The 13074-nt window shown below is 48.3% G+C and overlaps 1 protein-coding gene across 3 annotated transcripts in view; it reads left to right on the plus strand.

Moving 5' to 3' along the window:
* The window catches only part of ITPR2 (inositol 1,4,5-trisphosphate receptor type 2), a 263467-nt gene that overhangs the window by 239520 nt on the left and 10873 nt on the right, over positions 1-13074 (plus strand). For all 3 annotated transcript variants that reach the window (XM_018556081.1, XM_018556080.1, XM_018556082.1), the window contains 2 exons: positions 1355-1520; positions 5831-5991. In XM_018556081.1, coding sequence (XP_018411583.1) covers positions 1355-1520; positions 5831-5991 — 327 coding nt within the window. The remainder of the gene's footprint in view (positions 1-1354; positions 1521-5830; positions 5992-13074) is intronic.

A 13074-nucleotide genomic window follows, 5' to 3' on the forward strand; every position in this document is an offset into this window, starting at 1 on the left:
GGTGGTGGGTGGGGGGGGGGGGTACAGCCATTCCTATTCTTTCATTGTCATGTGATTTTCTTCATATTAACTGTATTATAATGCAGATTTTTCAACCAACCCAACATTGATAGCTAGAGGGTCAGTCCACCCCATATCAGTGTTTTAGTTGTAGGTGGAGTCTGGTAGGATGATTCAGTCCCTGGCTTTATGTATGTACAGATATTCCAACAGCTAAAGCTTCCTGCCATAATTCTCGCTGTATGTTCCCAAAGACCTTTGTGTTCCAGCGCCTCCTGTTACATTCTACATAGTATAAAATAAATACAGAGCCAGCAGGGATGGTGGTAACCCCTCATAATGGGAGACCCAGGACCGGGAACTCAGCACAGGCATGGTGGGGGGCCCTTATAATGGGAGACCCAGGACCTGGGAACTCAGCACAGGGATGGTGGGGTACCCCTTATAATGGGAGACCCAGGACCGGGGAACTCAGCACAGGCATGGTGGGACCCCTCATAATGGGCACAGCAGGTGTATAGACCCAGGAACTCAGCTCAGGGATGGTGGGAGTCTCTTATAATTGGCACAGCAGGTGTATAGACCCGGGAACTCAGCACAATTTTCAAGCCTTTTAGGTTTGAAGCATTTTTGTTAATATGCTAGAAATCTGGCTATTAGGAGCAGACGATGGTGTTAGGCAGGAAATTGTGTATAAAACAGACATTATTCAGGTGCTCCTATTGCAGTCAATGGACACAAAGCGTGCCTATAAAAATGCTCATGTACTTTTTTGAGCTACAAGCATCAAGCTACACAAGTCTCAGGTGTGATCGGTTACCATTGAAAATAATGGGATTCCTCATGGTAAGTATTGTGACGCTTCAGGAAACCCACAACAAAACGTCCAGGCGTGAATGGGGGGCTTAAGATCTAGAAAATGGGTCCTTACCTGGGGAGCAACAGGTGGACAGCCGCAGCTTTATCACAGCAAGGTAAGGGGAGCCACTTCACACAGCATCTTGTGTGGTCCAATGAAGAGGACAAAAAAGGAACGCACGGCCTGAATTAGCCCAAAGTTTATGGTAGTGGGGTCCAATGAGGTAGGATTGCGGCCGAAGACGCCCATTCATCTCCTGCAATAGAATTACATCTGGGGAATAAATAACTTCCCTACTCTATCCAAATATACACTTGAACTCTTCCCTATCCTTAACCTTCAGCTAACCCCAAGCACTAAGTTCACCCCACGTGACCTGTTCTTACCTTATTGTGTCCCAGAGGCCCCAGTCCTGCACCTCAAACCTAACATGCCTAGATAGGAACTATACTGTGAATATATTCCTAATCCTGTCCTCTCCATCCTGTATTCCAGGAGCCTTTGTTCGCTGCACGAGTTGTTTATGACCTCCTCTTCTATTTCATCGTCATCATCATCGTCCTGAACCTCATCTTTGGTGTCATCATTGATACTTTCGCTGACCTGAGAAGTGAGAAGCAGAAGAAAGAGGAAATTCTGAAGACAACTTGCTTCATCTGTGGTGAGCCTCTGATCCCCGGAGGGGCTGTGCTGGCTGGGCCCCTGAGGAACCATAAATCGGCAACATAGCAATTAAAACTTTTATAAATGGGCCCATTGGGTCACTGTGTATAATTGCCCAAAACAGCCCTTAAATACATTTTTTTGCTCTCTGTAGAATAAGTAATTTTAACGAGATTCTACAATCCATCTATCGAATAACCATTTTGTGTTGTGTCTGGAAACAGTTGCAAGCCTCCTACTGACATCTTTAATGTCCCTGTCGGAACCGCTTACATCTTAGCAGACCATCTGTTAGAGATGCACCGATACCAATCCTAGTATCGGTATCAGTGCCGATACCGATTATTTGGGCGAGTACTCATACTTGCCCAAAAGCTCCGTTGCCTAGCCATGACACCCGAACTTCTGGTATCGGGAAGACGGGCAGCAAGTCATTATTGGCCGGGAAGCCGGCTCTATGCTCCCTCGACACTTAAGGAAGCCGCCTGGCTACCTTAATGGGACTTCCGGTATTCGGTATCGGTGAGTACTGAAGAAAAAAAAAATATCGGTACTCGATACCGAAAAACCGGTATGGGTGCATCCCTACCATCTATCACTGATAATGGGCAGCAAAGACAGCCAATCAGTGAACTCTAAACCCAGCAATGGCTGTATGAAATTTCACAGGGTGGGTTTCCTGCATCATGGTCTCCATCAGAAGCCCGTGTGACAGGGTGACAATGCTGGAGCACAAATGGGAGATAGGGACAGAACGCTGTCACCCTGTAACAGGAAGTGCCAGAACAAAGATCTTCATGGCCAGATTAACAGGGATTATTTTAATAAAGCTTCAGATTTAAAAAAAAATACTTGGAAAATCCCTTTTAACATGTTATATAACATTTTAATGATTACGTCTACTTTAACGATGGCGGAAACTTAAATCTTGTTAATTATACGACACTCCCTATGACTCCAGCATCATTTTCTATCTGTCCAATCATTTTTTTAGCCTAAATATCTTTTAGAAATATCCACGTGTCTCTATTTTTGGGGCTTTTAAACAGAGTGTTGTGTGTGGTCACCTTTAGGCCTCATTCACACAGCGTAGAGTCAGGCTGTACAGATCCGTGTGGCGTGCGCGGCCGTATCGGGCCGTTCCCGGGAGAGACCAGTGCTGCGTGTGATTGTACGCAGCAGCCTGTTCTTCTCTATGGGAGGACGCGGCCGAACGCACCCCCGTGTGGGTGTCTGTACTCAGACGCAGACAGGATGGATCCTGTGTGCGTCCGAGCACAGACACCCGGACCCGCACAGATGTGCAACACGGGGGTGCATATGACAGCGTACGGCCGCGTCCTCCCATAGGGAAGAACAGGCTGCTGCGTACAATCACACGCAGCACTTGTCTCTCCCAGGGACGGCCCAATACGACCGTGCACCAGGGACGTGCGGTCAGGGGAGGCAGGTGAGGCAGAGCCTCACCTAGAATCATGGAGGAAAAAGCTGTCATGTCTGAAGCTGACAGCTTTTTCTCCATTCCGATCGGCATCTAACAGGTTACACAGCAGGGAAATCCTCGCCGCTGTGTAACCTGTCACGGAGTCTCAGCGGTGAGGGACAGGGAGGCTCCTGCCTTTCTCCTCCCTTCCTCCTTTACACTAGCTTGGGGACAGGTTGGGGGTGGAGCTTCGTCCGACGGGGCGGAGCTTCAGTCAGCAGGAGGCTGCACTTGGGGGGTGGGGCCCGAGCAAGAGGTACCGCACGTCACTGCCGTGCACACCACTCGGTTCTGTACGGCCCGACTTTACGCCGCGTGAATGAGGCCTTAAGATCATCATACATGTTACAATCTAACCAGACAATCTTTTTACAATCAACTTTACATTTTTTAAATCTGTAATATGAAGACCTACTGAAAGCAGCCATCCTGTTTGTACCCAGTCAGCCAGGCCCTTGCACTACATCGCAGTTGGTCGATCTTAAGGAGATTGTACAATCAGATTGCAATGTGTGTGAGGAGTAATAGAACAATCTGGTGCTGCAGATTCTAACCAGACATTCTGCAAATGTTTCCGCCGCGGTTCATCTCGCTGACAGTAGCACGGACATCTCTGTCCTCTTCTTAGCCGCACATAATTGCCAGGACAGAAGTGATTACATGTAATAGGTATGAATCATTATCTGGGATTCATGGAATGTATTGATATATAAATATAGAAAGTTTGCCTGGATATTCAGCGCTGTGAATCACCTCCCTGAATCATCGCTCTGTCTGTCTCTATGTGAGGATATTACTTCAAGCTGAACTCCAGGCACAACGTATTCCATTTCAATATGTTCCTGTATAGCGGTGAAGGATATAAACCCAGATATTACTTTGTGAAAGTCGAGGTGACATCATCACTGGGCTGCAGAAGAGTCTGAGCTGTTTCAAAGGCGTAAGAAACTTTCATTTAAATCTATTCCGCAACCACCACAAAGAATAAAAACCAACAACTTTGTCTGCAACAAATGCCTTTGCCGATATTATAATGTAGTGGTGACATCATCAGCGTGCTGCACACAGCCTGTGGGAGGGGCCCAGCAGGCCCCGCCCACTACAGGCTGCCTGCAGAAAACTACAGAAGGGGGCGGAGACCAGACCAGTCAGCCTGCACAGGGAGGGCGAGCAGCAGTGACTGGTCTTTATTACAGGAAGTGTCACACTGATGACTGCCCAGATCTGGAAGAAATACACAAAGCTCTCTAAGATTCAAGAAGAATATGCCGGACTCTAGACAATATTTGCTGATCCTGGAAGTTTTCTTTAGCTTTGGGTGGAGAAAAGTTTGGTCTGTTGTGGTTTTTATTGGCTATGTGTTCCTCATGGAGATAGTCTGGCGATAGCGTCAGTTTGATAAGGGTACAATAAAGATATTTCACTTATGTCCTGATTCCCCCTTACCTGTCACGGAGTCTCAGCGGTGAGGGACAGGGAGGCTCCTGCCTTTCTCCTCCCTTCCTCCTTTACACTAGCTTGGGGACAGGTTGGGGGTGGAGCTTCGTCCGACGGGGCGGAGCTTCAGTCAGCAGGAGGCTGCACTTGGGGGGTGGGGCCCGAGCAAGAGGTACCGCACGTCACTGCCGTGCACACCACTCGGTTCTGTACGGCCCGACTTTACGCCGCGTGAATGAGGCCTTAAGATCATCATACATGTTACAATCTAACCAGACAATCTTTTTACAATCAACTTTACATTTTTTAAATCTGTAATATGAAGACCTACTGAAAGCAGCCATCCTGTTTGTACCCAGTCAGCCAGGCCCTTGCACTACATCGCAGTTGGTCGATCTTAAGGAGATTGTACAATCAGATTGCAATGTGTGTGAGGAGTAATAGAACAATCTGGTGCTGCAGATTCTAACCAGACATTCTGCAAATGTTTCCGCCGCGGTTCATCTCGCTGACAGTAGCACGGACATCTCTGTCCTCTTCTTAGCCGCACATAATTGCCAGGACAGAAGTGATTACATGTAATAGGTATGAATCATTATCTGGGATTCATGGAATGTATTGATATATAAATATAGAAAGTTTGCCTGGATATTCAGCGCTGTGAATCACCTCCCTGAATCATCGCTCTGTCTGTCTCTATGTGAGGATATTACTTCAAGCTGAACTCCAGGCACAACGTATTCCATTTCAATATGTTCCTGTATAGCGGTGAAGGATATAAACCCAGATATTACTTTGTGAAAGTCGAGGTGACATCATCACTGGGCTGCAGAAGAGTCTGAGCTGTTTCAAAGGCGTAAGAAACTTTCATTTAAATCTATTCCGCAACCACCACAAAGAATAAAAACCAACAACTTTGTCTGCAACAAATGCCTTTGCCGATATTATAATGTAGTGGTGACATCATCAGCGTGCTGCACACAGCCTGTGGGAGGGGCCCAGCAGGCCCCGCCCACTACAGGCTGCCTGCAGAAAACTACAGAAGGGGGCGGAGACCAGACCAGTCAGCCTGCACAGGGAGGGCGAGCAGCAGTGACTGGTCTTTATTACAGGAAGTGTCACACTGATGACTGCCCAGATCTGGAAGAAATACACAAAGCTCTCTAAGATTCAAGAAGAATATGCCGGACTCTAGACAATATTTGCTGATCCTGGAAGTTTTCTTTAGCTTTGGGTGGAGAAAAGTTTGGTCTGTTGTGGTTTTTATTGGCTATGTGTTCCTCATGGAGATAGTCTGGCGATAGCGTCAGTTTGATAAGGGTACAATAAAGATATTTCACTTATGTCCTGATTCACCCTTTTTTTTTTTTTTTTTTTTTTTTTTACAGCTCTGGAGAGGGACAAGTTTGACAATAAGACGGTCTCCTTCGAGGAGCACATCATGTTGGAGCATTGCATGTGGCACTACCTGTACTTTATCGTACTCATCAAGGTGAAGGACCCGACGGAGTACACCGGCCCGGAAAGCTTTGTGGCTAAAATGATTGCTGTAAGTAGTTTGGACTTTTACTTTCAGACTGCCATAGACGCGATTCGTCCAGCTGCGGGGGAACTTAGAGTGACATTACAGTCATAAGGGTTTCTAAGCCAATAAATCACTTACAATGGATGCTCCTCCCTGATATATATAGGTTTTAGTTTCCTGCACAATCAGCTGGTCCTGATATCCTGTTTTATGGGGGGCTCCTTTCCCTAGCAGGGTCCTGTGGAGCCACCCTTGTGCATGCTCGTCAACTATGTTTCTCTTCCTGGCTCTTCTAAAACGTTGTTCTTGTCTGTGTTTCCATTGGAAAGATTTCTCATCGCTTCATCATCATCAGCCCGATACTCTGTATATGGAATAATGCTCACAAATGGAGAGCAGTCATTGGTCAGCGTGGTAACCAATGAGAGGCGCTTCTTTGAAAGAAATTGGTCAGCATGGTCAGGTGACCACACTGACCAATGACTGCTCACCATTTGCGAGCATGATTCCACTGTGTCCTGTACACTGGCTGCAGCAGGGGGCAAACAGCGACTTCCCCAGAGGTATGACTACTGGGGAAGGGGGGGAGGGGACCAGTTTGTGGGGGCAATTTCAGTTTCCCACATTTGCCAAAACACTGGAATTACCCTTTAAATGTTACATAGTTACATAGTATTTGAGGTTGAATAAAGACATTAGTCCATCAAGTCCAACCTATTAGGATCTCAAGTATTTTGTATCTGTAAATGTATTTTTATCTGTTCTTATTCATATAATGTATTCAGCGTAAGTACCTGAATGATACCTACGGTATAATTTAATCTGTAAATGATACCGTCACAAGTAATCTGACTTGGTATCAGCGTCAGCAGAGCTCAGACTGGGGGAGGGAGAAGCTGCACGAAGAGTCATTCAGTTGTGCTGAAATGCTAACAAGGGACATGCTGGTAAGAGAAGAGAGCAGAGAGATGAGCTCATCAGTCTGCTGCTTCTCCTTTCACTGTCCTGTCACGGGCTGGGAAAGGGACAAGACCTGTAAGTGTTACTGAAGTGCAGCAGAGAAAATTCAGGTCATGTGCCCTTCCAGACAGGGCCGTGCTGTGTAAATCTCAGGACTGGATGGACAGGAAGACTAATCCTTGAGCAGGTAACACAACTCCCTCATATGTATTTCATCTGCGTATTGAACTGTTTGCATGGAGTTAATCCCGCCCCCAGCAAATAAATTCCGATTATGCAACTTTGGCGTAATCGCGGGCTCCGAGTTATTTTTGGTCATCGCACTGACCCAGTTTACGGCGACTTGAAGAAACTTTGCAGATTGCCTGTCCTACAAGGCGCAAGCGTCTTCTCTGGCGGGTTACTATAATTGCGTCGTGTAGGAGGAAGACATATGAACAGCCAGATTCTTCTCGCCGTAATTATATTTAAGGACTGACGCGACCCCTCGTCACATTATGAGTAACTGTAATTATGTTAAACGGCGCTTGAAACGCCGCGCAGAACTGTCGGTGTCAATGGCAGAACGCGTTCTCCCCAGAAAAGAAGTGTTGATGTCGCAGTCAGTCAATTCTCTTCCCCCGTCTGCAGTTAGAAGATTCCGATGTTTAATTGCTTACTATTTATTATTGTACCGGGAGGTGCGCAGCGTAACCCGGCGATAATTCACGGAGGGAATCCGCAATCTCAGAGTCAGAAGTTGTTGCTGTGTTTTGTACAGCTCGAAATGTGTTGTTTCCTCCGGCCCGCGCGTCTACCGCAATGGGCCGTGCCCGGAATGCGATAGTACCGCACTGGAACGCAGGGCTATTTTATACCACGCCCGATTGTGCTGCGGGCTGGGGGCGTGTCTGCAGTGCCATTGACTTGAATGGCACTGCCACACCCCCCTCCCGCCCCAGAACGCAAGGAGACTTTATGTATGCGATCCCTTGCGTTTCAGGCATGGGACATTGTGGTAGCCACACGGGCTGGTGGAAACAAGCCCTTAAAGAGCTGGATTTTATTTAGAATTGGTCACCCGCAATCCCTGTACAGCAGAGCTCACACTGGGAAAGGGAGAAGCAGCACACAGAGCCAATCAGTTCATGGGCTGGCAAGGAGCATGCTGATAGTAGGGGAGAGCAGAGTGACTGAGAGATTAGCTCATCACTATGCTGCTTCTCCATTTACTGTCCAGTCACATGGTCACACGTCTATGTGAAGAGGATGAGGGGGTTGTGCCTTGCTGTGCCTGTGTGTTTGTGGGGACACACTCCGCTTACTAGCACACACAAGGGGCTCTCCATAAGGGAAAGGAGCCACCCTAAAACAGGATATCGGGTCCAGTGCTCAGGGGACCAGCTGATTCTGCAGGAAACGGACATCAAGGAGCAGCATCCATTGTAAGTGATTTCACTTTTTGGCTGTGATATCACTTTAATACATAAATGACAATCCCGGGTCGCCCCAGTACTTGGCGGCACATGATTTGTCAGCAGTCATGTGATAAATGTATGTTGGATCACATGCTCAGCCTCGGGTCTAGTCTCCCACCCCATAATCTAAGGTCATGCCTCATACTGAGTGCACCATGTCTGAGAAGGATCTGATGATCCCACATCACTGAACATGAAATAATACATATGATGTGCGTTCATATTTAAATCTAAACCCCCGGCCTTCCCTTCAGTCTTGGACAGCTGTACCGGCTCCTCCCCTTCAGTCTTGGACAGCTGTACCGGCTCCTCCCCTTCAGTCTTGGACAGCTGTACCGGCTCCTCTCCTGGACTGAGATTGCTCATTCTGATATCACTGCACACTGTGATCGTGATCTTCTCATAATGTGCATTAGAAGCTGCACCAAGTCAGATAGAGCCCACCTCATATACTGGCTGGAGGACACCCAGCATCATCTAGCACTTTCCTCCCCAACTGACTGTCCCTGGTCCAGCACCGTCATTCATTGAATTTCTGTTCTTTCAATCATGGAGGCTCAGCATCACATGTGGCAGTCACCTAGGACAGCCTGCAAGCAAATACAGCTTTCTTAGGAGTGCCAACCCCTCCAGACTGTGTGAAATATTCCTGCTTGTATCAGGACTGAGGGCTCTTGAGAGGAGTATTGAGGCAGGGTGCTGTGATGTTTTCAGGAAGCTATGTACAGCTCCCTGCGGCCCCTCCCACAGCCATCATCTGCCTGCATTGCATAGAGATGCACAGAGACACCGTGGTGACATCTCCTGGACTAAAATAAGGTATATAATGAAGACAGAAATGTTTTATTTCCAATGTCGTTGTCATGTTGATGAGGGAGGAAATGAGGAAGGTGGATCTTCTAGATGCTGAAATGTGAGTCAGCTGTAACATGAGCGGCAATGAAAATCAACTGTATTCTATATAACAACATTGCTCCCACGTCACTGGGTGTTTACAGCGACCACAGAACAGGTGTGGAATTCACTGCCACTCATCTCCTTCAGCGCATTGTAACCTTGGTCTGTCCGCTTTAAACCTTCACCATATTCCATGGCGCGGCCTGCGTGAATGTTGTCACTCGCTGCCAGCTTCCTGGAAAGAAAAGAGCTTCAAGGTCTTCACCGTTCCAAAGAGCAGTCTGGTGTTCCCTGGTGCCGGCGGGATCTTGTCATGACATAACTCGCAGCTCCTGATATGAACAATAAACGTACATACGTGTGCAGGTGGAGAGCTGCTTTTCCCAGAATCCTTTGCTGCTTGAAAGACAATGCTACATTAAACAAAAGGCTTTGTGTTCCATTCATCAAGAATGTTGGTGCCGTAATTCACCGCCAAGTGTACGATTACATCCTATAATGACAAAAACAGAAAGCCAATTATATTGTCTCATGTTAATCTAAAGCTGCAGAGCCGTCTCTACATTGAGGCAGCCGAAAGCTATTGCCTCAGGCGGCATCTCACGTGGGGGGGCGGCAGGCAGAGAGGCATGGTGGCTGTGCTGCACAATGTTTGCAGTGTGTCTGCTGACCGCTTTCCAGCCAGAGCGTCCCAGGTTGCTAAGATGAAACTTAATCCTCCTGTTCCATCGCACTCCTGACCGGACAAAAACCCAAATCCAACTGGGTGTGTGCGGTGGTGACAACGGATGCCTCCATGAAATGTAGATAGATGAAAGTAGTCACTCGCACTTCATGATATTAAAGTCAATGCTGTTTATTGACTGAGATAACACACATCTCCTTAGCAACGTTTCGAGACCATGCGGTCCCGTCCTCAGGCAAACAGAGGACGGGACCGCATGGTCTCGAAACGTTGCTAAGGAGATGTGTGTTATCTCAGTCAATAAACAGCATTGACTTTAATATCATGGAGTGCGAGTGACTACTTTCATCTACCAGGTTGCTAAGAGACAGGCAGGGAGATGTGTAAGGGCCATAGATATCTCCCCACCCAGCTCTAAGCATGCCGGGGTGCTCTGGCTGTCGTCCCGCCCAGCACCTGGCAACCAGTGATGTCACTGGTTGCCAGAAACTGGGCAGGACGCAGGCCAGAGCAGCGGCATCACTCCTGTATGCCTGCGTGGCAGCGCCACTCCCTGAGCTGGTTCACACCAGCTTCGGTGCGTTCCAGCACATCCCGGCCAGCTTCCTGCGTTCAGGGGTGGGGCATGGCGGTGCATTGAAGACAATGGCACTGCATCCACGCCCCCTGCCTGCAGTGCGATCACCCACACCAGAATGCGTGGCACATCAGTGCGTGCATTCCGGTCCAGCGCGATCTGAAAAAATAGTGCATGCAGCATTTTTTCACATCGCACTGAACCGGAACACAGCCACTGATGTGGCACATGTTCTGTTGTGGGCGATCGCACTGCGGGCGGGGGGGCGTGGCTATGGTGTCATTGACTTCAATGCACCGCCACGCCCCATCTCGTCCCTGAATGCAGGAAGTCGGCCGGGATGCGCTCCAGTGCAGCGAATCATGCTGGAACGCACTGGAGCTGGTGTGAACCGGCCCTCCAGCACCCTCACCCCCCCCAACGAGGGTGTGCACCAATCAACCCAACCCAGCAATGTTATTTGTATGCTCAGTAATGTGCAAGTGTAATGCTTCCAAGTAGGGATGCACCGATAGTATCGGTATCGGTGCCGTTACCGAGTATTTGGGCGAGTACTCGTACTCGCCCAAATGCTCCGATGCCGAGCCCGATACCTGAACTTCCGGTATCAGGAAGCCGGGCAGCGAGTCATTACATGCTGCCTGGATTCCTGATTGGGCGGGAAGTTGGCTCCATGCTCCCACCAGGTGACAAGGGAGCATGGAGCCAGCTTCTTGCCCAATCAGGAAGCCGGGCAGTGTGTACTGACTCGCTTCCTAGCTTCCTGATTGGTCAGGAAGCTGGCAAATCAGGAAGCCAAATGGAAAAAGTGTCATTACCCACCCCCGGCTTCCTGATTGGCCATAAAGCCGGCTTCATGCTCCCTTGTCACCTGGTGACGAGGGAGCTTGGAGCCGGTTTCCCGGCCAATCAGGAAGCTGGGCACTGCCTGGCTTCCTGATTGGTCGAGAAGCTGGCCAATCAGGAAGCCAAGTGGCAAGTCATTACCTGCCAGCTTGTGGCAATACAACGCAACACAACATCCGTCAGCGTGTGGCAATCCAACACAACACAACATCCGTCAGCATGTGGCAATGCAGCACAACATGCGTCAGCATGTTGCAATGCGACACAACACAACATCTGCCAGCGTGTGGCAACACAACATCCGCCAGCGTGTGGCAATGCAACACAACATCTGTCAGCATGTGAGCCCTTAGAGCAGACCTGGGCATTTTACGGCTGGTGGACCACATCCAGGCCTTTGTCTATCCCTGTTTGGCCAGTGGTTCAGACACAGTCCGATCGCCAACCTGCGCTTGTTATGGCTGGCTGACAGTGGATGCGCCCGCCACCGAGGCAATTCACCATTTGCTTTCAGTGGATTACTGAGGCCAGGTTGCCCCGTGCCAGGGTCCCTTTGAGAGATAGAGCCTCATGCTTGACACTCTACTCATAAGGATGATGGGTAAGAGAACATGTATGGCCGCCATTGGGGAATATCAACATGTTCTCTACCTTCTTACTGGAGGAGCTAGACCTCACTCATAGATGGGTCAGGGCAGCACATGTGACTTGAATGCACAGGCCGAAGCTACAGCAGAAGCTCTGCATACATTTGGAGGTCCCAGAAGGTGGATCTTTTTGGGGGTTCTAAGTCTAGTTCATCCTAGAAATGCCCTTTAATATTTTATGAGTTTATTCAATCAACTTCTGCGCAGTCCCTATGTTCACAGTTCAGAGGTCATATTGCAAGCGACCATAAAACGATTTTCGCTCCAGAGCCCACAATATCCTCACGTGCAGCTGAAACCTGATTAAACTTTTGTGACCCGTCCGCTGTAGATTCCTGACTCCCCGCTGAAGATAAACCTTGTCACAGAGCGTTATCTGTCCCCGGGCAGGTGTGTCGCACGTGGACAGACCAGTGACGTATGGAAAACATCTTTATGTATCTCCATTGTAAAGTTTATCTCGTGACCAACTTGTTGTTCAACACAGTTCCTGAGAATGCTGAGCAATTATCCGAAATGAGCGAGATACACCTCGGCGCACATACACTCTGTAGTATCGGTCGTTGTAAAGATAGGCGCCGCTAAATGATGGCGGTTATTTCACCGCTGCGCCTTCTTTGTGGTGTTTTTCAGAACGTTTCTGTATATGCTGTTTTCTTTTTTTTCTTTTATTCTATATGTTGATTTTTGCAGCAAGTTAGCGCACAAAAATTATTGCACCTTTTTTGACCCCTATATTGTATCAGATATATTTGTTCTTGTGAAGTGTAACACTTCCAGGTGTTTATTACATATTATTACAACCAGTTTAAAGTGGACAACCCCTAACATGTCACAGTGTATGTCTCTAGCAAAGCTTTGCCTCTACCATTACACATAAATCCTTGAACTCCAGTCCAGTGGCGTTGCCTAGGCTGTGATGATGTCATCAGTCTGCTGCAGGTAGGAAGAAGCATTTCCTCATTCTCCTCTCCCCAGTGATCAGTCTGCTGCAGGCAGGAGGAAGTATTTCCTCAGTCTCCTCTCCCCCAGTGATAA

This window comes from Nanorana parkeri, unplaced genomic scaffold (assembly GCF_000935625.1).
Source record: "Nanorana parkeri isolate BGI_ZX_2015 unplaced genomic scaffold, ASM93562v1 scaffold224, whole genome shotgun sequence".
NCBI lineage: Eukaryota > Metazoa > Chordata > Amphibia > Anura > Dicroglossidae > Nanorana > Nanorana parkeri.